This window comes from Rhinopithecus bieti, unplaced genomic scaffold (assembly GCF_001698545.2).
Source record: "Rhinopithecus bieti isolate Rb0 unplaced genomic scaffold, ASM169854v2 scaffold_7580, whole genome shotgun sequence".
In the NCBI taxonomy this organism is placed as follows: Eukaryota; Metazoa; Chordata; class Mammalia; order Primates; family Cercopithecidae; genus Rhinopithecus; species Rhinopithecus bieti.
Window position 1 is genome coordinate 677964 of NW_016805470.1, and position 13729 is coordinate 691692.

A 13729-nucleotide genomic window follows, 5' to 3' on the forward strand; every position below is an offset into this window, starting at 1 on the left:
CGTCTTATGTAGAGGTTGAGTCTGACCAGCAAGAGAATAATAGCCCAGGAGGGTCTCTGCGGAATGCCAAATGAGTGGGACACACACTCAGGGATAAAGGAATTTGGGCGGGGCAGAGGCAGGGCTTTGCAGCAGTCCTGGAAGGCCCTGGGGAATCGGGCACTGGGCAGGCTGTGGCCTTGGCATATATCCAGCCTCTGCATCTTGGCCTCCAGGGGTGTTCCAGTGTGGCCCCGCTTCGGTCATTGGCATTCGAGAGGGTGATGTGAACCTGAGCTTCGACATGCCCTTTATCTTCGCGGAGGTGAATGCCGACCGCATCACCTGGCTGTATGATAACACCACCGGCAAACAGACAAAGAATTCCGTGGACACTCGCACCATTGGCAGGTACATCAGCACCAAGGCAGTGGGAAGTAACGCTCGCATGGACGTCACGGACAAGTACAAGTATCCAGAAGGTAGGAGGGACGCTGGTGGGGCAGTGCTGCGAGGGGTTCTATTGTGGGAGGATGGCTCTGAGGGTGGAGAAGAGAAAAGGCCTCACCCTCCCCCGCACTGGCAGCCAGTTCTGCCTGAATGATAGGATTGTTCCCTAGCACCTAACCCCCACCTCCCAGCACTGTTTCCAGAGGGAACAAAACCATCATGGGCAGCTGCTGTGCCAGTGGAAGTTTGCTGCAGGGCACGGGTGACTGTCAACCCAGCCCAGCCCATCCCCAGCTGTGTCCCTGTCTCAACTGCACAGCTAGGGTGACAGCACCATGACTGAGCATCATAAGGAGAGACAAGGCCCCCGTGAAAGGCCCCCAAGGGCTTTGGGAGAGATTTCTCCATCAGTCTGCTCCCCTAGCCTCTGAGAAACTCAGGGAGAAAACCATCTGAACAAAGAAACGGACAAAGACACCTAGAGACATTGTGCACATTTGGAGGTCTCCGAAGAGGCCAGATGAGGTGTGACTACATGGTATGAATGCCCGGGCTCCTGAAATCTCAGGCATGCATACATTGCTGGTCCCCCTAAAGTCACCTTGGAAGGCCAGTTGCTGTGAGGCTGCCTCGACTCGATTATATTTGCTTCCCAGAGTTGCTTTTGAAACCAGCAGCGCATCTCTTGGAGGATTCTCAATGATGATAAAAGTTCTGCATTTGAAGACGAAGTTCATTTTTAGAAACAGCCAAAAGTAATTTAGTGCTTGCTTTTGCAGGCCACAGTCACTCCTTAATGGGGTCAACATTTCACTCTTTCTAAAATGCTTTGAAATGGTTCATTCCATTGATCCTCACAGTTTGTTCTGAGGGGTCAAGAAAAGCATTCTCATAAATGTGCACACAGTACCCTCTAAAGTAAGCCCTGAATCTCTAAGTGACTGTTGGCTATTGGTGTTGGCCGAGTTTACAAAAAAGGAAAGATGAGCGCAGGCGATGGGGTCTGACTTCAAGTCCAAGCAGGTGCTGGTATTTGTGAACATTTGGATGCACAATTTTAGGGTTATGAGATTGGTGGCCTCAATTTGGCCCCAGTCTTCCTCTGCAGGTCATTCCCAAGATTGAGCTCAGATAGACCTTCGCTCAGTCAATAAACATATTCTGAGCCCCTACTGAGTGCTTGCTTCATGCTGGGCCTTGGGGATGCAACAGAGGACGCTGCAGATGGGCTGGGGGTGTGGAGATGTAGGACAAGTATTTTCAACAATGTTATGACGTAGAAACAAGCGTAGGGGCCAGGGAGTAAAACTCGGGGTGGAAGGTGAACTCCAGCCCTACCAGCCATAATTGTGTGGCCTCGAGCAAGTTTCCTCTGATCTCTGAGCCCTGGCTTCCTCACCTGAAGAATGAGAAGAGTAATGCCTGTCTTTAGCAGGATTTAAATGAGCTAAGGTATACAAAGTGCCAAGTGCAGTGCCTGGCATATAGTCAAGACTTGATAAATAGCAGTGGTGCTATTTATCAATTTGAACCTCTATAGCCTCACTGGAACAATGACTTCCCAAGGTGACTATTTTGCAGGTGCTGCTTACATGACTGTATGATCCTGTGGGGTTCCTTACCTTACCCCCACACTTTGATCTCTGGCTGTCTCAGCCAAACCTCCTAAACAATGGAGAACGGGCAGGTCCATTGTGGGGGCAGGGGAGGGGGTCCCTGCAGGACACCTAGCAATGCCTCAGCCCTTATATGACGGGACAGATCACCCTGCCTGATGTTGCCCAGATCTTCTTACCCAATGATTCTAGCTTCTCTCTGAGGGCCCCAGGGAGGAAAAGCCCATAAAATAGGTTGCTACGTATTGATGCAACAGCAACAGCAAAGGGAGAAAACAACAGGAGGAAGCTTAGCCTTGAGTAAGCCCAGCTGGTGACCTATATAGGCATCCAGGCTCCGAGCCTCATTGTGCAAACACACCTGCTACAAGGTCCCAGGCACAGAAGGCTCAGATCTGTGCACTGCCTTCAGCTCTGGGTTGGACTTACAACTGGACTAGAGGATGGGAAGGCATCAAAAGGAACCCAGCCCACCAGGAACTATCAGCTTAGGTAATCTGGCCGCCTGCCTCCTTTTTAGCAGGGTGTGTGGGAGGAAACTTAGACCAGGGGTCCAGACACCAGGGAACTGGCCCCCTCTCTGCCTCTGCAGATGACTGGCCCAGTCCATCTCAGAGTGGTCTGGACAAGTTGTGTCTCTTCTTAGGGACTTAACTTGATGGGCATGGATGAGTTGGCCTCTGAAGTCTCTGCAAATCACATGTAATTTATGGGAAGGGGCTTGCTGTATCATAAAATGCTTACAATAAGTCATCTGGCTGGGGGAGTGGCTCATGCCTGTAATCCCAGCACTTTGAGAGGCCAAGGTGAGCGAATCACCTGAGATCAGGAGTTTGAGACCAGCCTGGCCAACATGGTGAAACCCTGTCTCTACCAAAAATGCAAAAATTAGCTGGGCTTGGTGGCGAGTGCCTGTAATCCCAGCTACTTGGGAGGCTGAGGCAGGAGAATCTCTTGAGCCCAGGAGGTGGAGGTTGCAGTGAGTTGAGATCATGCCACTGCACTACAGCTTGGGTGACAGAGTGAGACCTTGCCACAAAAAAAAAAAAAAAGAAGAAAGAAAAGAAAAGAGAAAAAAAAAGACAAGGAAGTCATCCAGTGCCTTAAGTATTTCACAGGTTGTTGGGGAAGGTGGGAGACCGTAAGTATGGTCTGCAGATGTCAACATGGTCACTCTTTCTTGTGTACCTCTGCCTGTGTTCCTGGAAGGTCAACACCTTCTCCTAGATCTATCTTCAGGTCAAGCTTTTTGTGAACTGCTCAGTCAGCCCTGGCTCAGAGGCTTGCAGTCAGTTACTCAGCTCTGTGTGCCCTGAGAGCCATTTTCAGGTACATCCCTGTCATTCTCTGTGGGCTCCTTATGCCATCACACTCAGCAGCACCCATAGCCTGAGTCAGAGTCAGAAAACCCATATTTTTATCCAGCCTTTGCAGTTTTGAAAACCGAAATCTCTTGACAATTTCAACTAGTCATAACTCGGAACCATACCAACCATGGAAAGTCCTTGTCAACCAGCACAGATCAAAATGTCACTCCTTGACTCTCAAAGCACCTTTAGAAACAAGGCAGAAGAACATGGTTTACCAAAAAAAAAATTTTTAATGAGGTCAGTTTAAATAATCACCTCGTTTTTTGGCTTATGAATGTATTCTAATCTTTTTCAGCTCAGTTCTTATGATTTATTTTGAAATTATCTGTTTTTTAAGTCTCACAAAAGACATTTTATCAGAAAAAAATGAAATCTAACCCAATTCACACAAGCAAATGATCAAGCCACATAGTAATTGTGTGCAGGTGCTGATACAGCTTTTCTACAGATTTTGGGAAATTTAGAGCTGATTGGAAAAGCACCAGAGACCAACTGGTCTGTGAGTCTCCGGTTAAGACAGGTGAGCTGGAGACCTGCAAAAGTCGAATGCCTGCTAGGACAGCAATGGAGCCAGCAGCACCAGTCCTAGGCCACCTGTCCAGGCAGGATACTGTCCTTTGCCCAGGTTGCCACCACATCCCTAGCGTGTTTCTGTCTTTTCCCACCACACAGGCTCTGACCAGGAAAGACAAGTGTTCCAAAAGGCTTTGGGGAAACTTAAACCCAGTGCGTCATTTGGCGCAACGTCTTCAATGGGTTTGGAAGCAGAGGAACGGGAGTCCAGCATCAGCGGGAAGTTCAAGGTCACTGGCATGCTGGCAGTGGGCAAAGAAGTCAACCTGGTCCTACTGCTCAAAAACCTGAGCAGCGATACGAAGACAGTGACAGTGAACATGACAGCCTGGACCATTGTCTACAACGGCACACTTGTACATGAGGTGTGGAAGGACTCTGCCACAATGTCCCTGGACCCTGAGGAAGGTAATGCATCCTGCAGTTGGAGGGGATCCACGAATCCGAGGTAGCCAATGGCCTTCTGGGGCTGCAGGGTGTCTGCTGGGCTCCAAGTTAGTTAGCTAAGAATGGAGTAGCGAGCAGCCCCTGTGGTTAAGCCATGTCTTGATGCTTTGGAAGTTACTGTCTCTATGAACAGAGTGATACCAACCAAATGTCAGGGTGATGCCAACCAAAATCCTTTTACGCCCCAAGGGAGGAAGGAGGGAGGCTTTGGCAGTTCATAGCTATGGACAATATGCCTTACAATTATACACCACCTCACACAGTTTGGCCTTCTAAAAAAGGGCAGATTTTCAGTATCCATCTTATAGAGGCAGAAAGTGAGGCTGGGAGAGATCTGTGACTTGCTTCAGAGATAAAGTCTCATAGATAGTAGCGGTAGTGCCGGGTCTTGGTCCTGTGTTTCCTGATACTGAGTCCAGAGCCACTCTCTGTTTTCTATGTTGTTTTGCTGTTACCCACCTCACCCCACCCCACCCCACAACAAATCGCTTTCCTAGTTTGACTTCGGGAGGGTGGCAATGACCACAGGGCCCTAAACCTTGGCCCAGGGCTCTCCCACGGCTGCCACGGGGTGAGTGGACCTTCTGGAATCCTGACAACAGTGACAGGTTTTCTTAGAAGTCTGATCATTGGCCGGGCGCGGTGGCTCACGCCTGTAATCCCAGCCACTTTGGGAGGCCGAGGCAGGCAGATCACAAGGTCAGGAGATCGAGACCACGGTGAAATCCTGTCTCTACTAAAAATACAAAAAATTAGCCGGGCGCAGGGGCGGGCACCTGTAGTCCCAGCTACTCAGGAGGCTGAGGCAGGAGAATGGCGTGAACCCGGGAGGCGGAGCTTGCAGTGAGCCAAGATCACGCCACTGCACTCCAGCCTGGGCGACAGAGCGAGACTCTGTCTCAAAAAAAAAAAAAAAAAAAAAAAGAAGTCTGATCATTTGGGAGGAAGTGACTCCTTGCCCTTGGGTAGCAGGGATGGGAAGGGAACAAGGTGGAGCAGATAAAGGTTGTGCTGTGGAAGGATTAGAATGCAGGTGTGCCCACATTGGTAAAATCCTTCAAGCTGTTATGAAAAGTTTGGACTTACAAACCAGATTAGCAGGGTGGGGTAGTTATTTGCTTCACATAAGGAGCTAATAGAAACTGATTAATTATACTGCCCATCTTGAAAGAATTCTGTCTCCAGAGAAACTGAGAGGTGTCACACCTGTCAGAAGGCAGCATCCCCTAGCAATCAATCTTCTGGCAGAATTTTAGCAGAAATCTTTTCAATATCAAAAGGAACTGCCTGGCTGTTATTGACCTTAGACACTCAAAGAAAGGGCTTTTTTTATTTGTTTGTTTTGTTGGTTTGTTTTTGTTTGTTTGTTTTGTTTTTATACAGGGTCTTGCTGTGTCTCCCAGGCTGAAGTGATCATAGCTCACTGCAGCCTCAAACTCTGTGTTCAAGCAATCCTTCTGCCTCAACCTCCCAAGTAGCTGTAGTCCCAAGTAGCTAGGACTATAGGCATGCCATTATGCCCAGCTAACTTTTAAAGCTTTTTGTAGAGATAGGATCTCACTGTGTTGCCCAGGCTGGTCTCAAACTCCTGGCCTCAAGCAATTTTCCCACCTTGGCTTTCCAAAGTGCTGGGATTACAGACATGAGCCACAATGCCTGGCCAAAAGAGCTAATTTTGGAAGTCAAAAAAAAAAAAAAAAATTCACAGGATGGAAATGGTTTAAAAAAATCCTTTTGCAGAATGGAATGGAAAAAAGAGAGAAGGCAGGTATAGTGGTCTTAGAGTCTGGTCATCTGCCAAGTAGTTGCTGGATGACCCTGGTTAAGTCTCCCTCCTTTTCTGAACCTCGGTGGTCACTGATGGTAAGGGTTGGACCAGCTGATGCAAGGGCCTGTCCTCTCCACATTTGGGGCAGGGATGGCAAATTCCTCCAGTGCTAAAAGCAGAGGCAACTTCCTCCTTACAGTCTTACCTACAAGAGTGTGTAACACTGTGGGTGCTGGGGCACCCCCAGGCCACCCGGCATGAAAGCCTGAGGGAAGGGAGCACCTAAGCCCATCAGGGTAGGAAGAGGGCCCCGCAGCCCACAGGGTCAGAAGAGAGGACTTAAAGCATGGGGAAGGAGCCAGATGCATGGAGAGAAGCCAGGCGAGACATTTCCATCTGGGGGAACCATGTGAGTCAAAATATGCGGGCAAAAAGGTGCCTGTTTTGTCTGCAGGACAAGAAGTGTGGAAGGTTCTTTTAAGGGACAGGTGATTCAGGGCCAGGTTGAGGGGTCTGAACTTCATCTAAGGCAATGAGGAGCCACGGAGAAATTTTGAAGTGATATGTGACATGGAAGAACAGTGATTTAGAAAAAAACAAAACAGCAAACAGCTTTCTAAAGCTTTGTCTGTCTAGTGTGTGGATGATTTAGAAGCAGGAGACAGCACGAGGAATGAAAGGGATGCTGTGACAGTAGAACCCCAGGTTATTAGATGACGGGGAGGATCCTAAGTGTTTGTTTAGCCAATACTCTGGCTTTCCTTCCTACCTATTATTGTGTTACTGTCATGATTGCTACTGTTGTTGGCAATCAGGTGGCATTTGTATTCTTCCACTGCCCCTCAGAAGGACATTTGTGGCTGGGCGCAGTGCACATGTCTGCAATACCAACACTTTGGGAGGCCAAGGCGGGAGGATCAGTTGAGCCCAGGAGTTTGAGACCAGCCTGGACAACATAGGGAGACACCATCTCTACAAATAATTTAAAAAATAAAAAAAGGACACTTGCCCTCCAACATTTGGGTGGGGAGGAAGCAGCAGTATCTTTAGCCCCTATGAGCTCATCCTCCCGGGAATCTGCCCAGCCAGACAGAGTCCTGGGGCCTCCTTGGCCCCTGCTCTGGAGCCCACTCTGACCAGGGGGAGGCTTCCCACAGGACCTGGCCCAAGGAGGGCTCAGTCAAGCCCGGGGCTGCAGATCCTCCTGCCAGCTCACCCTGCCTTGGCTTGGCGTCAGTTCTGACGAAGGTTCAGAAGCCATCCCCACTGCTCCTCATTCGGATCCCCGACTTCTCCTTCCAGAGGCAGAGCATCCTGTAAAGATCTCGTACGCTCAGTATGAAAAGTACCTGAAGTCCGACAACATGATCCGGATCACAGCCGTGTGCAAGGTCCCAGATGAACCTGGGGTGGTGGTGGAGCGGGACATCATCCTGGACAACCCCACCTTGACCCTGGAGGTAATGGGGTGGGAAGGGGTTCTGCCCCCAGCCAGCCCAGCTCCCAGGAGCCCCACCGTCCCTGTGAGCCACAGTTCTCCCAGACTGCAAAGGAGAGTTTTTTCTTGCTGGGAGGAGCAGAGAACTGGGCCCGGCTTGGGTCCAGCCTCTGCCAAATAGCCAAGAGCTCCCACTCAGGCCTGTGTTCCTGCTCCCTGTCTGGTGGGATAAACACGTGCATTTGCCTGGCTGCTTCTCGGATTCTAGTTCAGAACCACTGGGGGCATCAGCTGAGGAGGGGTCTGGAGGGACTCTTTTCAGTTCATTCCCCTCTCACTCAGCTACTGAGCATCTGCTGTGTTCTGGGCCATGCCAGGCTTGGGAATCACAGAGAGGCACGGGTGTGGGTCCCGCACACAGCCAGCTGATGTGTCAGGGCCACAGCCCAGCCCCCTGTCAGAAACAGGCCTGAGCTACAGCATCTCTCCACCGTCTAGACCCTGGAGTTACAGAATCATGGACTCTTACGAGTCTAGTCACATGCCCCACTCTCACTTCACACGAGTAAACCAAGGCCCAGAGAGAAGGGAACAGCTGGCTACTGCCAGAGTCAAGGCTAGGCCTCAGGCCCCGGGACTCCCAGCCCATGCCCCTCCAAGGTGTCCTGATACATCACCAGCCAGCAACAGCATCTTCAAAGTGGCTGAGAACAAAGACCCCTCTTTCTTTCTCTGCTCATAGGGCTTCCTTTGGTTTGCAGCGTTCACCCTCAAGCTCCTTCCCAGGAGCCCAGGAAGGTGGGGCTTGCAGGTCTGTGGGAGGCCCCTCGTGCCACTCTGTCTCTTCCTCAGCACCAGCAGGAGCACCTGTGCTGACTCCAAGCCTGTCCCTCACCCTGGAGCCCCTGTGCCTGATCCTCCTAGCCCCAGGTGGAGAGTGCTGGAGCCAGGCAGTATAGGTCTGAAGGGTAAAAGGCTGGACAAGGACAGGCAGACAAACGGACAGAGAACACGAGGGTTTCCCTTGGGGTCCAACCAAGAGCCTCATGTGCCAGGCCCTGCCCTCTCTCATCTGCTGTGCCCACCATCTGCCCCACCCCCGTCTAGCTAGAAATTGCCGTTCTCTGTACAATCACAGTGCCACAGGTTTCCCAAGCCCCAGAAACCAGGAGAAGCCAGATAATCATGGCTGCCCTGGCCCATCCCTCCTTAAACTGTAAGCTGGCTGAAGGGGTTCCTGACCTCAGAGAGGGCAGGGGGATCTAGGGTGCTGGCTCTGATGCGGGGCCTGGTTCTCCCACACAGTTGGCCTGCAATTGCACCCTTTTACTGTCCTGGTTACTTTGGACTGTGCTTCAGGTTGGGGGAGTTGGTCCCCTACATTAGGGGCTAGAGAGCCAGTGACTAGGCAGCCGGTCTGGGGGCTGAGAGGGGCAGTCGTTCAGGCCTTGGGCCATGTAACCAAATGGATCTGGCATTGTATTTAAACCCCTCCATTGATCAGTGGTGACACTGAGCAAGTCCCTTAATCTGAGTCTCAGTTGCTCCAACTGTCATTGGGACAATCAATTACTTCCTTTGCAGAGTGTCATTTCCTCAGGGAAGACTTTCCTGAGCTCTGAAATTAGGCTTGGTCTCAGTTATACACCCTCAGAACCTTCTGTCCTTTACCTTCAAGGCATTTGTCCCAGCTGGAATATTATCTGTCTTTGTGCAATTATTTGGTTGTGAACCCCTACCCAACCACAAACTCCACAAGGGCAGGCGTTACCTCTGTTCTGAGTTCATCACTGTCTCCCTTGGCAAAATGTCTTAGTGGATAGCCACTATTTGTAAAAGAGAAATAGCCCCTTCCTCAGGGCAGGACTGGAACAGAGCCCCTTGGCTCTGGACTTGCATTCTTCCCTGCACAGGCGAGAGGTTTCATTGCCAGTCCAGGCTTGTGCCCTGCGTGTGACAGCCTCTCCTGCTTCACAAGACATTTCTAAGAAACACTCCCTATCTCTCTAGACATGGTGGACAGCAGAGTGCCCATTCCAGCTCCTGAGTCCAGAAAATGATACTGGGTGGCTGCCAGTTCAGTTATGAAAACATTCTGTACTAAAGTGATCAGTGTTTAAAAGAAGTTAGTTTTTGGCCAGGCACGGTGGCTCACTCCTGTAATCCCAGCACTTTGGGAGGTCAAGGCGGGTGGATCATCTGAGATCAGGAGTTGGAGACCAGCCTGGCCAACATGGCAAAACCCCGTCTCTACTAAAAATATAAAAAATTAGCCAGGCATGGTGGCAGGCACCGGTAATCCCAGCTACTTGGGAGGCTGAGGCAGGAGAATTGCTTGAACCTGAGAGGCAGAGGTTGCAGTGAGCTGAGATTGCACCATTGCACTCCAGCCTGGGGGACAGAGAGAGACTCAGACAAAAAAAAAAATAGTGTTTTCCCCAGTATATTCCCCATTATATTCCCTTATCCGATGTCCTCAAACCTTCTTCCAGCGTCATCTTTTATTCAACACTTTTGCTATACATCTTCCAGATCTCCATGGCAAGTCTACTTATCTTTAAAGATACTACAATATCTTTAGGAAGGGAATCAGAATATATATGGGCTAGAAATGTGCCATCACTAACTCTTTTAAAAGTTTAATCTTTTAAATGACTCCTGATCTTCCTTCTTCGAGACACATTCTTTCCTCCACCTAAGCCTTCAGAAAATCAAGACATTCTTGTCTCTATTGAATGATCAGTGCATAGCTCACTCAGAGCAGAGCACGGATTTTTAAACTGGAGAAGGTGATTTGTATGAAAAGATAATAATTTGGGTGAAACCCCATTATCTAACCTGGTACTGGCTGGCAATTAGCATTGAGGGCCTTAGACCACGAAACCAGGCCAAAAACAATCTGAACATTGTTTCCAAAGGGTGATGTCTTCCCAATTGACTCATCATCTGTGACTATCAAACTGAGGTTTTTGGTGGCTTTTATCCTCTCCTCTGGGTACATTTACAGATTTGGGTCAATAGGAGAGAGTGGTAAGCAGCATTAAAAAAAGAAAAAAATGCACGGAAATCTCAAATTAAATATCAACGTGAAAAATGTGGCAACATCTGTATAGCTTTGTTATAACCCAATAGCATAAAATTATGCTGCACTCTTCAAATTATGTCATACATTTAAATGAGTTTCATGGAAGAGATAATAATATAGACCATGGTGTCTAAAATGCTTCAATTATTCACAAATTACTGGGAGGTATCGCAGACCTATCAGAAAGAGCAAAGGCTTTAGATCCAGCTGGGCTCTGCTGTTTCCTAGTGTGTGAATTTTTCAGGTTATTGAATCAGCCTGAACCTCAGCTCTGTCACTGTAAAATGGTTGCTCTGAGGATTAGTGACAAGAAAAACAAAACCCAGCAACAACAAAAAAACCCCAGCAACCTCCAGTCATTCTCAAAAGAAAAAGAAATCCCATAGCCATACAATTTCAATTTATATTTCCAAAATGCTTTCTTCCCCATCCTTGATCTCATTTGGCCCCTTCTGGGAGGGGAGAAATGATTGTCCTTCTTTACCAGATGAGGAAGTTGAGGCCCAAAGAGATGACTTGTCTGCTCAGAATGAATTATGGCTGTTTCTTGGCAGAAACACAACAGCTTTCATCTTTTGGTCTGAATAAATAGTCCAAATTGCTTTTCTGACCCCAAACCCAGCCTTCACCTGTTCTGATCCCTGAGCAAGGACAGTGTGGTACTACAACTCTGCTCAGACTATAAATAGTGCACAGGGAACCTCTGGGCTCTAGAAGTTTAGAAGGACATTGGTAGACTGGAGCGTCAGCAGAGGACAGTAGCCTGGGTTGAGTTGGGGGAACCCAACCAGTGGAAAAGAGTTTAAGGAGCCACAGTGTGAGCCAGGGTATGAGCAGCTGCAGGGCCTGGGGCTGCCCTTTTCAACATCTGTGGGGCCTCCCAGGGAGGGAGTTTCAAGCTTTAAGGGAAGAAACAGGACCCATAAGCAGGAAAGCCAAGGAAAGTAATATTAAATCCAGCATGTGGCTGGGCACAGTGACTCACATCTGTAATCCCAGTGCTTTGGGAGGCCAAGGCAGGAGGATCTTGAGGCCAGGAGTTTGAGGCCAGCCTAGGCAACATAGCAAGACCCTGTCCCTGAAAAAAATAAATTCAGCATGAAAAATGTCCTGACCCTCACAGAGCCCACAGTGGAGTTGGGCTGTCCTGGGAAGCAGGGGCTGAACTGGAGTCAGGACAGGGAAGCCACAGTGCTATTGGCTGCTGCAGAGGGCCCCTTCCTCCTCAAAGCTGAGGTTCTCATCCACAGCATGGGATAATGTCCTAGGACCACCCTGTGTACTGGGGGGCAGGGGGCATCAGATAGAATATGCCTGGCACCTAGGAGGGCTAACTGGTCTCCCCTTCCTTCATCCTCAGTGACATCACCCCCTTCACTCAGTCACCCTGCCCAGCCCTCACCAAGGTGCAGGCAGGGGCTGAGCAGCTGGAGTCCTGACTCAGCAGTCCCTCTCCTCTGTAGGTGCTGGATGAGGCTCGTGTGCAGAAGCCTGTGAACGTGCAGATGCTCTTCTCCAATCCACTGGATGAGCCAGTGAGGGACTGTGTGCTGATGGTGGAGGGAAGCGGCCTGCTGTTGGGTAACCTGAAGATTGAGTGAGTCCTGGGCCTGAGTGGTCGGTGTGGGAGGGTGGGAGGGGGCGGGGGGGACCCTCCAGATCCTCTGGGTGGGACAGACAGACTCCCTCTGACCTTGGGTTCTTTACTCTTTTGGGGGCCTTGGAACTCTAGAATCTGTGTTTGCATTTGGTTTGGGGGTTCACCAAACTTGAACTCCTGAGAAGTCCAGGTCACCAGAGCTAAGAGCTGGTCTTCAGGGCTTAGAATATTTGGGAGATCATGGGACCCCTCTCCCTCTTCCTGTGCTGAAGTGTCCCGGGGCTGGTGGGGCCCCGTAACCCGGAGGACAGCTAGAGGGAGCTAAAGAAGCAGCGGCCTTGCCCAGCCTCCATCAGAACAGGACAGGAGGTTGCAGAAGGCCCGTCCAACCCAAGGTCTGTGTGTCTCATATCAACACTGATCCATGCACTCCCCATCAGTGTGCCGACCCTACGTCCCAAGGAGCGGTCCCGGGTCCGTTTTGAGATCCTGCCCACCCGGAGTGGCACCAAGCAACTGCTCGCCGACTTCTCCTGCAACAAGTTCCATGCAATCAAGGCCATGCTGTCTGTCGACGTAGTCGAATGAAGGGCGCTGGTGGCCTCCTGTACAAACTTGGATAACACGGAGCAGGGAGAGCTCACCATGGAATGAACTCCCTGCCCATGCTGTCCAGCCTGGGAAACCCTCTCGTCTCCCAAGGCGGCCAGACATGGACCTCCAGGCTCCAGCACATCCCCTTCCCCTCTCCCCTAGGTTGGGGCTGGGTCCACCCTGTCCCATGACTTGATTACTTTTGCACATTCCCTGGCCACTTCTCCCCAGGACTGCCTGCTCTGTGGGCCCCACAGCCCTGCCCATCCCTCAAGCCCTTCAATGCTGCAGGATGGACTGGCCCCTGACCCAGGGACTCTCCAAACGGGATACAGGAGAAAAGCTGGTCTAGACTGTTTGCTGATCCCCAGTCTGCACGGGGCATTCCTGCTCCTCTCTCAGGCCACCACAGAGGGCAGGGGATGGTTAGCCAGCTGCCCCAGCACCCACACCCTAACTCAAAATAAATGTTAAATAAGTGCGATCACACAGCAGCGACTCTACCTGACTGCTGTTGCACCTAAGGTGGTGAAGGAGAGAGGAGGCTGTGGCCATGACCTTCTGGAGCAGAGAATAAACTTGAGGAAGCCACGTTCTCTGTGTTTCAATGTCCAAAGGGAGTGGACTTGATCTGCAAGGCTGTAGGTGCAAAAACAGGGAAACATTTCAAGCCAGTTTAGGAAAACTTTCTAACATGATGTCCAAAAATAGATGAGACTGCCTTGGGAGGTAGCTCCTGGTCACAGAAGGCTTCAAACATTCTCTGTGTGGCTGGGCAAACTTTTCAGGTCTCTCTACATGCATCAGAG

At 50.2% G+C, this 13729-nt stretch overlaps 1 protein-coding gene across 3 annotated transcripts in view; it reads left to right on the forward strand.

The window, feature by feature from the left end:
• Positions 1 to 13498, forward strand: part of TGM3 (transglutaminase 3) — a 133512-nt gene extending 120014 nt beyond the window's left edge. For all 3 annotated transcript variants that reach the window (XM_017872540.1, XM_017872541.1, XM_017872542.1), the window contains 5 exons: positions 216 to 461; positions 4088 to 4396; positions 7506 to 7663; positions 12190 to 12323; positions 12767 to 13498. In XM_017872540.1, coding sequence (XP_017728029.1) covers positions 216 to 461; positions 4088 to 4396; positions 7506 to 7663; positions 12190 to 12323; positions 12767 to 12914 — 995 coding nt within the window. In that variant the 3' untranslated portion in view covers positions 12915 to 13498. The remainder of the gene's footprint in view (positions 1 to 215; positions 462 to 4087; positions 4397 to 7505; positions 7664 to 12189; positions 12324 to 12766) is intronic.
• The last annotated feature ends 231 nt before the right edge of the window (positions 13499 to 13729 follow it).